Source organism: Tetrahymena thermophila (genome assembly GCF_000189635.1).
Source record: "Tetrahymena thermophila SB210 genomic scaffold scf_8254747, whole genome shotgun sequence".
Lineage (NCBI taxonomy): Eukaryota > Ciliophora > Oligohymenophorea > Hymenostomatida > Tetrahymenidae > Tetrahymena > Tetrahymena thermophila.
Genome location: NW_002476507.1, coordinates 249,091 through 264,330, shown reverse-complemented (window position 1 = coordinate 264,330; position 15,240 = coordinate 249,091). Strand labels below are relative to the sequence as shown.

The 15,240-nt window shown below is 24.1% G+C and overlaps 4 protein-coding genes across 4 annotated transcripts; 2 read left to right on the top strand and 2 right to left on the bottom strand. All coding sequences in view use genetic code 6, as the record gives it.

Moving 5' to 3' along the window:
- Positions 1-59: 59 nt before the first annotated feature.
- Positions 60-6,875, bottom strand: TTHERM_00142350 (death-receptor fusion protein, putative; the record flags this gene model as incomplete). The annotated part of the gene is made up of 15 exons (XM_001011073.3): positions 60-126; positions 190-248; positions 307-1,290; positions 1,342-1,466; positions 1,526-1,681; positions 1,736-2,033; positions 2,139-3,031; positions 3,142-3,378; positions 3,437-3,679; positions 3,738-4,143; positions 4,189-4,544; positions 4,599-4,887; positions 4,959-5,729; positions 5,936-6,190; positions 6,294-6,875. 15 exons carry the CDS (start codon positions 6,873-6,875, stop codon positions 60-62), a joined length of 5,721 nt encoding a protein of 1,906 aa, XP_001011073.2.
- Positions 6,876-8,408: 1,533 nt separating this feature from the next.
- On the top strand, positions 8,409-10,430 carry TTHERM_00142340 (CHY zinc finger protein; the record flags this gene model as incomplete). The annotated part of the gene is made up of 3 exons (XM_001011072.2): positions 8,409-9,020; positions 9,174-9,754; positions 9,830-10,430. Exons 1-3 carry the CDS (start codon positions 8,475-8,477, stop codon positions 10,428-10,430), a joined length of 1,728 nt encoding a protein of 575 aa, XP_001011072.2. The 5' UTR covers positions 8,409-8,474.
- A 1,164-nt stretch (positions 10,431-11,594) lies between these two features.
- Positions 11,595-13,127, top strand: TTHERM_000142339 (CHY zinc finger protein; the record flags this gene model as incomplete). Its single annotated transcript, XM_012796337.1, has 3 exons — positions 11,595-11,646; positions 11,694-11,930; positions 12,148-13,127. 3 exons carry the CDS (start codon positions 11,595-11,597, stop codon positions 13,125-13,127), a joined length of 1,269 nt encoding a protein of 422 aa, XP_012651791.1.
- A 522-nt stretch (positions 13,128-13,649) lies between these two features.
- Positions 13,650-14,931, bottom strand: TTHERM_00142330 (DNA repair RAD51-like protein; the record flags this gene model as incomplete). Its single annotated transcript, XM_001011071.3, has 3 exons — positions 13,650-13,697; positions 13,853-14,445; positions 14,577-14,931. 3 exons carry the CDS (start codon positions 14,929-14,931, stop codon positions 13,650-13,652), a joined length of 996 nt encoding a protein of 331 aa, XP_001011071.1.
- Positions 14,932-15,240: the final 309 nt, after the last annotated feature.

Sequence of the window (15,240 nt, the reverse complement as noted above, 5' to 3'; positions counted from 1 at the left end):
CAATTCTAGAATATTTTTAATTATCTTTTCAGTAAAATTTTTTTATTTATATTTATAAATCATAATTGATAAAAGTATCTAATGAAAGGCTCTATTTAATCTTGAACAGGTTATTCTTATTTGCCACTATTATTATATAAATTAAAGAAATAAATAAAATTTGTTTAATTCATTTTAGATTTTAATTACTTAATCACTTCTTTTAAGTTGCTGTATAGGAACTAATTCAAGTTATTTTCGAATTCAAACTATTTATAAAAATGTAATTAGCTTTAAAATATTGTTTCAATTAAAATTAATGTTTACTTCATCTCTGTAAGAGAAATCTGAGTTATATTTATTCTTTCTTTCTTCGTTTAGGCTAATAAAGTTGTATTTATTTTAGGTGATAAAACTGTCTAAATCTTCTTAGGTAAAGTTAGGGTTTTAGCTATTTTATTGCTTTAACAATTTAACAAGATGGTGATAAGCATATTTTTTAACTCTCATATCGTCAATAAATTTATTAGATTTATCGTATGAGAAAATTCTTTATTCAATATGGTTTGTTTTCTTGATTTGGAAAAACTCCATTTCGAAGATGTGCTTCAAGAAGAATAAATTGAGTTATTTAGCACATTATGCGTCAAGCTATTAATTTCCAAGGAATTCAAAGAAACGTTGAATGGTTACTTCAAACAAGAAAACATCTTCAGAGTTTTTGCTATGGGAATTAGAAAACAACTTTTTACAAAGGAAGTTACTCATCTTTTGTCTAACTTCTGGAACTTCATCTTATAGGAGTCTCAAAAATACGAAGCAAAAGTTTAAGAATACCTTAAAGTCTTCAACATTCTTAGAGGATTATAAAGTGACAACAAGTTTTTCCATGCAAATATTGAATGAAATAATTACTGCAATACGCAAATAATCCATTTAAGAAGCTGATGAGTATGTTAAACATAAATGTTCAAAATATTTAACATCGATACTTCCGTTATTAATGAGTAATCCTGTGAATTTAACTAACTATTTAACTAACAAACCATTAGAATTAAATTTCTTTTCTAAGATCTTTATTAAATCCCAGAAAGAGCTAAAATGTTTGGTATCTATCACATCAGACAAACCTAATCTAAACAAGATTTTCAATATATAAGTAATGCATTATGAGAAGAAATATTCATGTGAATTTTGATTTTTCAACACATCAATTAAAGATTCTATTAGCAATTATATTTTTTCTTTTGATTAGCTAAGACAAATGCTTTCTTCCTTCTTAAGACCGATGTAAAATTCTTTGAGAATTACCTAATAAATTTTTAATATTTATTTCTATAATTTTAGAATAATAAAATTTACTTTTAAGAATTCGTTATCTTCTTCTTTAAAGTAAGTAGGATTTTGCTTGTATGATTGCAAAACTTAAAGAAGATAATCTATGTGCAAATCAATACTCTTATTCTATTCATAGATAATTCTGTTTCCTATTTTTATGATTTTAAATAAAATAAAAATATTTAGCTAAATAAATTATAAAAATTACTCAAGATATATCTTAATAATTTCTTTCTTAAAACTGAATGACCCATATCATCTTGAATTCTCAATGTGCTTACTTTGAGCTATGATTCTATGTAATCTTTAGAGAAGGTATCGATTTCTCTAAGTAAGTCCAAAGTATAAATGAGTGATTCTTTTTCTAATATATGAAGATAAAATAAATTCAAATATGTTTATTTGAAAATAAAATTACTCAAATTTGAAATGAAAGATCTAACTAAATCTAAATATGCATATTAAACTGGAGGACATTTTATTTTTGTCAAAAGATAAGATTTTTCTTGTAACTTTTGAGCTAGAAGTTTTTCATTTTGCAAAAGTTATGCTGACTAAACTTCATCTTGGTGAAGTCCAGTTTCCCTCTTCATATCATAATAGTTCTTTAAAATATTTAAAATCTAGAGCAAAATACCATGACAAAAGTTATGGGATTTTCTTGCCATATCATAACTTTCAATTCTGTTTAAAAGATTTATTGATTCTTCTGGAATCTAATTTTTAAAATTATTAAAATTAGTAAATTTGTTATTTAAATCAAAAAAGATGTTGTTATTTTATATAAAATTTTAAGAAGAGTAAGCTATTTATTTATTTACTTTTTCAAATACCATGAAAGGAAGAATAGAACGAGCTACCATAACTCTACCCATATAATTTTTATTTTTAGCACACTCAATAAGTAATGGAAGAATCTTTTAAACTTCAGTTAAAGCAATATATTGAGAACCAGTAGGCTGTTAGTCAAGTAATTCTGCATTTTCGTCTTACTTAAGATCTTAAGCTGAATCATCTTCATCATTTGCAGAAGGAGCTTTCTTAACTTAATTTTTAAGATCATAAGGAAGTAATCTAGTGAAAAGCAAGGCAATTGGATATAAAGGAGGATATTGAGTGTTAGCATATTTGTCAGTGTGAACAAAATTAGAAATTTCTTCGATGAAGAAATCAAGTAACTCTGGTGCTCTTGTAAAGAATTCCACTAAGTTAAGTTTTGATTTAATTGTTTATGAGTTTGGATTTTTAGCACCACCAACTGTACGTAATGAAAGAGCACTGAATAACATCAAGCTCGAGTTTCTAATAGACCAATCTTCAATTGCAAAACCCTTGATAGCTGTCATAAAGCCTTATCCAATAAATTTATCAGCATCTAACTTGATGTTGCTGTCTTCAAAGATTCTCTTGAGGATATTCAAACAGTGAATTTTAACTTATTTATGAGGAGAATTTTCAATTAAATCGAGTAATCTTTTAATTGCAAGAGGAAGACTCTTTGTACGTTTTCCTGCTGATTCAGCCTTTAGCAAGCAAGTTATAGCATAAGGAAGGCCAGCACTTCTACGTAAAGTATTTCTAAAAGTATTCATTTCAATATGGTCTAAAAGCTTCTCAAGTAAAGTGTGAGAGAGATGAGGTAATAGGGGATTCTTAACCTCATTCATAGCCTTACACATAGTATTTAAACCAATAGCAATTCTATCTATAGAGCCTAATTAAAAATTTTTTTATTTTAATTTTTTTTTCAATCAAATTTTCATCTTTAAATTTAACTAAAACATAATATATTTTCAAAGTAAAAAATAAGTTTTAAAGCTTTACCAATATGCTTGATATTGACAAGAGTATGGAAGTACTAATTAACTATAGATTCTAAGCTTTGCTTATCAAATATGTCTAAGTTATCACGTTAGCTTAATATAACAAGGGAAGATATAGATTAGAAGAGGAAACCTGCCTCTCTAGATATAAGGTAGAAAGTTACAACGAGTAAATTTTCTGATCCAAAACCTTCTTCACCTGCACCGTTATCTTCTAAAGCTTCTACAAGAGTATTTCCTGTTGAGATTTATTTATAATTATTTAATAATTTGCAAAATTGTTCAACGAATTTTACCTTAAAGGATCTTTTCCATATTTTGAAGGAATTTATTTTTTTATTTAGCATCCTCGTCTATTATGAAATGACCTCTGCAATCAATATTTGAAATTTACTTTTCTAATTCCTAGTCTATTGCTATCTTTTTAGAATTTGAATCAAGGACTACAGTTGCAACGTTCTCACTAGAAATTTTTGTTGAAAAAGCTAATACTTCACAAATGACTTCAAACATTTGTTTAAGAACTACCTTCATTTCATCTTTAAATTAAAAAGTAAAATAAATATTTATTTAACGAATTTGGTAATTATTTTTTACTTTAATTCTTAATCTAATCTTTGTTGATTTTCTATACAATAAAAGCTAAAGCGGTAATTAAGCCATGAATTAAACTGTCAGAGAAGGTCTACCACTCGACAAGGAAACTTTAAGTAAAATCTTCAAATCTCTTTTTCATAGTTTAGATGATATCAGAGAGGAATTAAATTTCAGATTTTCCAAGCATTTCTAAATAGTTGCTAAAAAGAAGTTGTAAAATATAAGCACCAACTTCGTAATTTTTAATCTAAGGATTCTTACTCAAATTTAAAGCTTAGTTATATAAATTTTTAACATAGTCAACGCTAACTGTTTAAGGAGGGAAGAATGATAGAATGTTTATACTGATTTCTCTTATTGATTCCCATAAAGAATTACTATGAACAAGTAAGCATTCTACATTTTACTATAAAAATAATTTATATTTAAAATAACGTTTTAAAAAATTTACTTGTGAGAAAAGAGGAGGATTAACAATGTGAGTTTACAGGAATTTTGTATTTTAAATAACAAGACCTTTCTTATATTCATAGGGCTTATGAGCTGGGAAGTTCTATAATATAAGCTAAAGTATTTCAAGCATAGGATTAGCAATTTCGAAGCAAATCTATGGGTACATTGAAGACAAGATAGTGTCAACACATTTCTAAATGAAATTAACAAAAGATTTAAAATTTTTCTTTTTTGGTTATTTTCCTTCTTCTATTAAAACTATATCTCTCTCATAAACAAGTCTCAATCTTTCTATGAATCTCTTAAAAGAGCCTAAGAAATCTTTTCTAAATTCAGGATAGGAAGTTCTTGTGCCTAAATTAAAAAAATATTTAAATATATTTTAATTTATTTATTTAAGTTGTTTACCATATTTTAAAAATAAGAGCAATAGCTCAAATTCCAACTCAGAAGGAGCTTCAGAAGGCTTAGGATTGATAGAAATAAATTCTAAAATGTTAATGATAACATTTCTATCTTTGTTTAAAATAAGTTTCTCAAGTCTTTCTCTGTTGATTGTTATCTAAGTACCTTGTAAAATGAAAGAACCATCAGGTCCATCTGCTATTAAGCTTCTCTCTCTGGCAACTTTCAAAAAGGAAACAAATATCCAAAGTGAGTTTTTATCATCCATCTTGGAGTTTGAGGAATCTAAAATCTATTTAATGAATAAATATAAGATTTTCATTTTTGTTTTTGGAACTAATTAATTAATTCAAAAATTATTACTGTAGAAAGCATGTATACAACTGCATTCTTGTTAATCTTAGCTAAAATAGGATTGACAGCTGAAATAATTCCTTTAATAACAGGTAAAGGCTATGATTTAAGACAAGTGAAGTAATCACCTTCCCAATATTTTCTCCATTACTCGAGATCTTAATTACATTTCTTCTAGTAGAGAGCTTCTAAAAGTCTAAATAAGAGGTTAGGAGCTGGCAAGATATAATAGTCTCCACATGAAATCATAAGTTCTTGAATAATATGAGGGTCTTTAATAAGATAGAAATCAGGGGCAACAAATGGTAAAAGGATAGTTAACAAATAATATTTTCTCTTTGAACTAGAGAGATTTAACTCAAGAGCTTCAGTGGCATACTTCTCAGCCAACTTATTTGGATTTTCACTACAAGAGATTAAAGTAGAGAGGATACTTTCAATCCAGTATGAGATTTTTTTAGCAGGATATTCTAATGATCTTTAAACATTATCATAAATTTCAAATTATAACTTTTCGTTTTTCATGAACTCAATTTTATATTCGCTTTGTTAAACGCTTTCTAAAATGAGAAGGATAACTGTTAAAGTATAAAGTCTGACTTCGGGGTTCGAGTTATTGAAAAATCCATTAACATATTGAATTAAATTGTATTTGTGGAAAGGAACTCTCTTCCCATCATAGACAAATAATGCTCTAATTTTACCTAGTTTTTCTAAACTTTTTTCTTCATTTGTATCATGGATACTTAATATTTCGTGAATGACCTATTCTAAAGTTTCCTTTAATATATATTATATAAATTTATAGTTAATATTCATTTTTTAAATAATTTAGTAAAAACAATTTTATTTCTAAAATAACTTAAAATATTTTTTATTTGCAACAAACTTCTTTCATTTAGTATTAAAGAATTTTTTTATTTTTTTGTGAAATATATTTTTTTAAAATAATAATATTTGCTCAAGAAAGAGAGAAAAATGTGTACTTTTTTCTTTGTGATTTTTATGTAAACATAAAGGATTGAAGCATGAGAAACTATGTCTTTTTTGAGTCTAAGGCAGTTTTAAAGAAGAATGTTAAGTAAGCCGCTAACTTTTTCAACGAATTCATTACTAATAAGATCGTTTAATCTATTAATAGTGGATGAAATATTTCTAAGAATATCGCCTATCATATCTACATGCTTTGTTAAAAAGTATTTCTCATTAATAACTCTATTTATAAGCCTTTCAAGTAAGTTCTATTATATTAAATATAAAAACATGAGTTCATTTACTTATATTAACAACTTTCAAAATTTTCAAATATTAAAATAATTCAAAGATATTGTTTGAAAATTTTACTTATTGATAAGGAATCCATTTATTTTAAATAAGAACATGCATTTCTTTAAGTTCTTCTGACTTGAAGCTGACAGAATCAAACAAATCAATAACGTTGTTTAAAGTTTTAGTAAAAACATCTTCAGCTTCAAAAGACTTTTATAAATCCTCCTTATCAGTAGATTCGTAATCTTAGAATAATTTGCTAATAACACTTGATAATATGCTAAGAATCTTTTGTTTTGCCAAAAGAATACCTTCAGAGCTCTATTCTCCATCGTTTTTTGATGATTTCTCTTCATTATAAATTATACGCAGTGTTTCATTAATGTTGCCTTTAACTTCTTTAACTGTTCCATTGATAGTTTCTTATATAAGAGGATAAAAAATGTGATTGATCATAAATTCCTAAGTCCATCCTGGGAGTATATTCTTATCTTTAGGGTTTGTAAAGCACAAACGGCAACGCTTAAGGTAATCTTTAAAAGCTGATAGTGGAATAGGTTTGAAAAAACCTTCATATGCTTTTTTAGATTTTTCATCTAATAAGGATATATCACCCTAAGGATCTAACTGTTAATAGAAGATAAGGGAATTGGACATTTTAAAGAGCTATAAATCTTATTTTTAATAGTTAAATTAACTGCTTGAAAGATGATAACTTGGACCTAAATTTAGTAGCTTAATAATATCAAATATACTTAAAGTACTTTGTTAGATTTATTTGGTTAAATTTATTTCTATCTAAATGATTATTTTTGATATTAAATTAAATAAACAATAGTTAGTAATGTTCAAATCTAATTATTTCTATCTATTTGTCTACTTATTAATAATTGGTCAAGTAGCTGCTTTAGTTCACTTCATAAAATAAAAAAAACTTAAACTAAAATATTTTAGCAAATAACATTTTTTTGATATAAAATAATATAATTCCATTTTTTTTCAACTAATTACTATTTTTTTAATATAAAAACTAAGAAAAAAATTAGATTGAGAAAATTAATCTGAATAGATGGATTCAATTTCAGATAAGTAAAATTTGTTAGATTTTGATTATAATTATGTGAAATTTTTGTGAAAAATCAAAAGCTTTTAAACATATTTTACAGGGAATATATTAAAAGTTTTTCAATTTAAAAATAATTTTTAAAATATTTAGGTTAAAGAAACTATTATAAAAATGAAGAGTTTTGATTTTTGTTTTTTAACTTATTTCTGTTTTTATTTTTAATTTTTATAACTTTACGAATGTAAAAAATGTTAATTTTAAGATTAAATATGTTTTTTAGTTTTTAAGTTAATAAATCTTTAAAAAAAAAATATGATTTTATATTTTATTTAATTTTCAAAAAATGATTTAATTATTAGCAAAATTAATTTTGCAAGTAGCAATTTAAAGCTTGAAAATTTTTCTGATTTAAACGAGAAATATTAATTTGGAATGAATCGAATATATTAAAGAAATTTAAAAAATTTAATTTATATAAATATCAAATTTGATAAAAAAAATAATAATAATAAACTATTAAAAAAAAAGATGCCTGACATAATCTTTTCATAAATTTTATTTATTTGTCTTCCTTCTAATTAGAATTAATTATTGATAGCTATTGCATTTTATTTAAAATTTATTTTTTAATTTCCTAAAAAGAGAAGAAAACTAAAATTTTAATAATGAAATATCATATCTGATTTATTATATTTTCTATTCTAAAAATAAAAATTTAATTGTAAATAATTTATTCATAAAACTTCTAAAACATATTTATTTATTCAAATTTAAATTTTAATTACAAATATCTTTTACACCGTACCTTTAGAACTAAATGTTCTTTCATTTATTTAAAAATTTTTTAATTAGGATCTATTTCAAATATATAGCTTAACTACTTAAAAATAAATAGAATAGTTAATATAAAAATTTATTTTTAAATTAAAATATTGGTTGGTTTTTGATAATAGTATTTAGAATAAAGCAAGCTTATATTGAAAAAAGTTGATTAATTTATTGATATTTTTGCACAATTTAGATTTTAGCTGATGGTCGTTAGGTCCTCTAGTAATGTTATTTAATTTTTGAATTGGATAGACTTGATGATTTGTTTTTTATGTTGCTTTTTAATAATTGGTAAAATTAATTATATTATTAAATCTAATCTTTAACATATAGAATTAATTGATATATAAATAAAATCAAGTATGCAATAGATTCAAAATAAAAGATCTAGCTAAGATTTTAGTAAAAGTATCCTATAGAATATAATGACTAAAGAATAAAAAGAGAATAAAACAAAAGTTAGATCTTATTCTCCTTTTTTAAATAAAACCTAGAGATCTAGATCAGGGTCTCCAGACAAAAATAAATTCAATACATCTTCTGGAGCTCTTAATAATTCAAAAGTAGATATAGGAAATACAAATATATATCAGAAGCCAACAAATTCTAAATGCTAAATCAATAAATTAGGATTAAGCTTAAGGCCTTTTTGCAATAATAAAGAACATAAAAGAAGTAATATTTCCCACATTTGCATAGATGACCAATGCTTAGGGGAAAATAATAAATCTTCAAGGTTAGTTTGCTAATTCTGTATAATTGAAAATCATAGCAATCATAAAGAAGCTTGTATTCCTATAGAACAATTTTCTGATTACAACGAAACCCACTTTAAAACTTTAACATAAGCTTTCAAAGAAATAAATTTAACTAGCTTAAAAATGAATAATCCACCTTTTATGTAAAAAGTAACAACTTTATTTTTCAATTTCATCTTTATTTATAACTACTAAAAAATAGCTTCTATAATAATTCATTGTATATTTTATTCATATGTTACTATTAATAGATAAAAAAGAAATTGATTAGAATAATATTTTAATTTATACCTTTAAATAAAGATTTATGATTCACTCAACATCTTAAAATTGTCTATTTGCTAGAATATTGATAACTAGAAATTGTTGATCAAGTAGCAAATTGATGAAAAAGCTGAAGAGTATGTTCCAAACTATTAAGAAAGAATAGCTAGCTATGAGACACTTTATACAAGATTTAAGGAAGTTACTCAAAAGAAATTATTTGAATTAAACGAGTAAGAAATGGAAGTACTTTTGAAGTTTTTGAAATAGGAATTAGTTGATGAAATGACTGCTTTTAAAAAGAAATTATAAGGTATATATAATATAGTTGAATTCTAAGCAGAGATGGCAGCAAACCATTATCAATCATCTATTTAAAATTTAGCATCTTGTATTCTCTAAAATAATGATTAGTTGTTTATGCCTTAAAAAAAAGATGCAATGCTACTTCCTGGAAATTCTAAATTAAAGTATATGAAACTGTAGTTTTTTATACTTTAAAAAAAATAAGATGAAATTTTTAAAAGCCTTAAAGAACTAAAACTTTAAATGAATGACGAAGAAGTTGTAAATTAATCTGCCGCAAATAGTTAAAATTTAACTAATTAAGATTTATAAAAGTAAATATAATTTTAATTTACTTTTTATTGTATTTATTTAGTTAATAAATTAAATAATTAATTACTTATATATAGTGGAAGATTACTTATATATTCAGAATAATGTAAGCACATTAAACAAGCTCAAATCGAATGCAACACTGTCCCTTTATTTGTTTGCTGTAAACAATCTTACTAGTGTGTCAAGTGTCATAACAACCATACAATACATAAGGCTACTATCACATCTCCCTCTTAAAGAATGTGTTTAAAGTGTCTGTCTGTATTTACAGTAGAATACCCAACAAATGTTCCTATAAATTGCAATTCTTGTTTAGATTTAAAACTTAATTAGAATTTACTATCTTCACTTCTCAATCAAGATGTTTCTCAAGATGATTAACAAAAACAATCAAAGAAATAAAACAGGAGTGTATCTCCATAACAACCATACACCTAAAAAAGAAGCACATCAGCATAAATACATTAAAATTAATTATAGCCATAGCAACAATAGTAATAATAATAAAGAAACCTTTCTCCTAATTAATAATCACCATACTAAAGTAAAAATAGACGTTTATCAATTATAGATGAAAAGATAAATACAAACAGTGTTAATATCCATGATTCATCAACAAAGAAATAAATTTATTAAAGTTTTAAAAAAGAAAGTAAAGATTTACATTTAATTTGATATTAAATGAAACGAAATGATTGCATATATGCTATTTTTAAATTTATAATTAGCAAATTTTCGGACCAAAATTTAATATTTTAGTTTAAAATTTTATTAAATAATGAAATTAAATCAAACATAAAACATGATTTTAGATAAACAACTCTTATTTAATTAAAAATTATTTAGTTTATATTCAAATAAAATTTAAAATTAATATTTATCATATTTTTATAACAATTTTTATATTTTAGTTTACAATTTTATAAATGAAACGATCTAATTCAATTAAGAAGAATGTTTGTATTTAATCAAATTATTTTTTCCAATTAAACTTATAATTAATTCCACATAACATTAAAAAATTTTAAATTCATTTAAAAAAATATTAATTTGTTTAAATTAGAAAATTATTTTTCATATATTTGTTAATTTATTGATTTAATAAAGAAAGGCACATTAAAATTGCAATGATTTTAAATAGCAATCAATTGAAACTATTTTTGAAGGAAGTGCATAAGCTTATTTAATGATTTTATCTTGAGTTCATAATTGAAATAGATAATTATAATTAACTTTTTTTATTACGCTGTAAAGAAAGAATATTGGATTTTAAGTATTTTATTTCTCAAATTTAATAGGTTTATTATGAGTCAATTATTTTTTTAAATAAATAATATCTTTGTAAATTATTCTCTTTATGAGGAAAAAGCTTTTTATAAACAAATATTTTTAAAATTTAGCTTACTATTAAATTGAAATATTATTTTAATATGTAAATAAATCCAGCTTTATGGTGAAAAAATAATTAAAAAATATACATTAAAATGATATGCCTTACTTTAAATCTACATAGTTTGATTGGTAAAATTCAGTGATCATAAAAGTTGAACTGAATATTACATTGAAAAATAACCATAGTAAATTAAGTAATTACTATTTTCTTATCAATATGTATTATTAATAAATACCCTCTAAAAATTAAAAGAAAGAATTAATTTTTACATCTTGTCATTAAAAATATACAAAAACTAATATTAAAAGGATAAACTTAAATGAAAGCATATTAATTTAATTCATCTATTTAGACAGATAAATCTAGAAGTCTAATATCTTCCTCTACATAGGAAAGTAGATCTACTTTAAGGTTTTAGCTTAAGTAAGGCATATCAAATGCTTAAGATGCATAAACTCTTTTTTCTTAACCGAACTCTGTAGTTACTGATTTCTCTAAGTATTTAAAAAGATCTTTATCTAATTCTAAATCACCCTCTAAAAAAGAAATTTCAATAGTACAAGCACCTAGTGCAGCAAAATCTGTAGTAAGCTAAGCAACCAAAAGTTTAAAAAGTGAGACTCTTCCATTAGAGGATATGAAAATAGTTACAAAGCCTATTAACATGAAAAAATGCACTCTAAAAAAATTTGGATTAAACTTAAGACCAACATGTATGTACTAAACTCATGAAAAAGAAGAAATAACTAGAATTTGCATAGATTAAAATTGCTGTGTCGAAGGTAGAAAAGTTTGTTCAATCATTTTATTTTAGACTTTAGAGTAATTATTTGCAATTTTGTAATATTAGTTAATTACTATTACATTACAACTTAAGCAAATAAATGATTTTTGATATTATTAAAGGAAAGCTTTTCGCAAAATATTAATTAGTCTGTTAAATATTTAAGAATAAAATTTAATAATGTTTATTTATTTGTTTAAATTCTAATAAAATAGATAAATTTGGATGTGAAAAATGCTGTAATGATGTGCACGAGAACCATAATATTATTTCTTTAGAAGAATTTAGTAGGAATATGGAAAATAAATACAAAGAATATGTTGAGAAAGCTAAGGATTACTAAAATTAATGTTTATTTATTGAGCAACCCCCTTTTATTATAAAAATTTACAAAGAATTAAATAAACTCAAAGAGCATATCTACTAGCAGATAGAAGAAACTAAAAAATAAATAATAAATGAATATAGAGAAGTGGTTAAAATGGATGCTGCTCAATTAAAAGAAGAAGTAAGAAAATAGAATTATATGATAGATTTAATTAGTGATATTTTGAATAAAAATGTATTTGATTTAACTAATTCAGAAATTGAAACTAGTGCTTCGATATATTCTCAGGCTAAAATAAGCTCAATAGATTTATAAATAAAATAAATTTAATATAAATATTCTAAATTAGAAAAATAGTTCAACTTTTCATACAATTCATTCAAATAAAATATTATGTTTGATATTAAATAATCTTTTAAAGAATTTGCATTACCAGTTTTAAAAGAAAAGGACATCATCTAAGAAGTTAATAATAAAGCAGAACGAATTAAAATGATTATTTCTGAATATGACAAAGATATAAAGGATAAAATGAAAATGTGTAAAATTTTAAGAGAATATATCAAACAGCCTGAGTTATTAAAAGTTAATACCAATAAAGAATTCGAAAATTTTCCATACTTTACTTACTTCGAAGTAAGTTGCAATCATAATTCTAACCCTAAAGCAAATACAGTTCCTATCTTTTAATGTTGTAATTAAGCTTATAAATGTATCAAATGCCATAACAGTTTCAGTAATCATCAGGCAACAATTTCAAAATAAAAATCTAAAAGGTACTGCATTAAATGCTTTGAGATTTTTGATGTAAATTATAAAGAAGACAGTCCAGTAATATGCTAGGAGTGTGTTGAAATTCCTGTATGATAATAAAAATTTCATACATTATAAAAATAAAATATTTTTTATAATATTAACAAATTTTAATTTTCCTTTAAACTATTAATATTATATTGGTATAACATTATTTTATAGTAATTTAAATCATTTTTGTATTAAGTTGAAATATTAATTGGTTACAAATTATTAAAAAAACACTTAATTTTTTTTTTACATAGACACCATTAAATTTTTATAAAATATTTGGATTTTTTTGATGAAAGCAAATTAATAAAAAATATTCAACACAAATTAATTTGATTTGAATTAAAAATTGATTGGTTAATTTATTAATTGTAAAATCTATATCGTAAAAGAAATACAAGTAGCTAGAATATAGATTGATTAACAAAGAGTACAATTAATTATTATTTTATTATATTAATACTCTATAACTCCTATTTATATATTTGTTTATCTATTTTGGAATTGCATAGTTTATATATTTTATTAGTTATTTAGTTAGTATGAATTTTATCTTATTATCTTTTAGCTTTAAAAATTTTTTTTTCACTCGTTGAAGTCTTCAATACCACCCTTACCAATAGCGTAGATAGCCTATAGTTAAACAAATATTATTAATAAATTTTTTAATAAAGTATTTTTTTTCTAATATAAATTGATAAAATAAATTATTCGTATTTATTTGGCTCACACTTTTGTGTATTTATTTCAAAGCAAAAATATATTTAATAAATGAATGAGTGAATTACTTCTGATTCAGGAAGACATGGAGAATCGTAAATTTTGCAAATACGAGACTCTCCTCTACCTTTTCTGAGATAAAGTCTGGTAGTAGAAGCGTGAGCCATAATATTACCACCAATAGGTTTCTTCATATCACCAGCGAACATAGCTGCACCATCGACTTAGGACATAACTTGGTTGGTAATAACTACAGCAATACCGAATTCGTCAGCAAGTCTTTATAAGTTTCTCAAGAATTTACCCAAGTGATTTTGTCTGACTGACAATTCACCTCTACCACTATAATCAGTTCTGTAAAGAGCAGTGGCTGAATCAACAATAAGCAAAGCGTATTTACTTTCAGCCATCAAAGCAGCAGCCTGGACTAAGAGTTTATTTTATTGATCACAGTTGAAGGCTCTAGCATAAGCTACGTTTTCCATACATTCTTGAGGATCTAATCCGAATCTTTCAGCAATTGATTCAAGTCTTTCAGGTCTGAAAGTACCTTCAGTATCAATATACATAGCCTTACCTTCACCACCACCCTTTTCCTTGGGTAATTAGCAGGTGATACACAAAGTATGACAAATTTAAGTTTTACCTGTTCTGAATTCACCTATTTTTTAAGAATTAATGATAAATATGGATGGAAATCATATTTAAAAAGAAATGGTGGCTAAAATTTGATATTAATTTCTTAAACTTATTATTCTATTTTATAAACAAATAATTAATTAATATTTTTACCAAAAATTTCAGTGAGAGAGCCTGTTTCAAAACCACCACCAAGAAGTTTGTCTAATTCAGTTGAGCCTGTAGTAAGATTGATGACACTTTGTCTCTTTACATAGTATTCAGCTGCAGTTTAGAAATCATTAGGAACTAATTTGGCAGCAACATCAAGGATTTTATCGATTTTTGCTTCAGTCATACCCTTAATTTGCAAGAGATTTTTCTTAGCAGTGTAAGAAATGGATTCAACAGTTTGGAAACCAGCATCTATGAGTTTTTTAACATCTGCATTATTAATACCATGTTCTTCCAATTTGGCGATCAACATAGGTCCATCGCTTTATTCAACGTCTTCAGCGTACTCAGCCATTTTTTCTTTTAAATTTTTGGTCTATAAATTTACTATTAATTTTAAAGAAAATTTAACAAGTTAAAATTTTGCTTATATAGCAATTCTTTTTTTTGATTTGTTTTTGTTTTTTTTCCTTCAAATATCAAAAGCAATTAATATTTAAAACATTCTAATAACATCAAAACTGTTGAAAGCCAATCGATCTTGCGCCAGTTTTCATTGAAATCAAATTCACTCAGATTGAAAAATTTTTGGGTTGAGCGAACATAATTCATCGTCCTATTTTTTGCGCTTAAAAAATTTATATACTTATCTTTATCCCTTTAT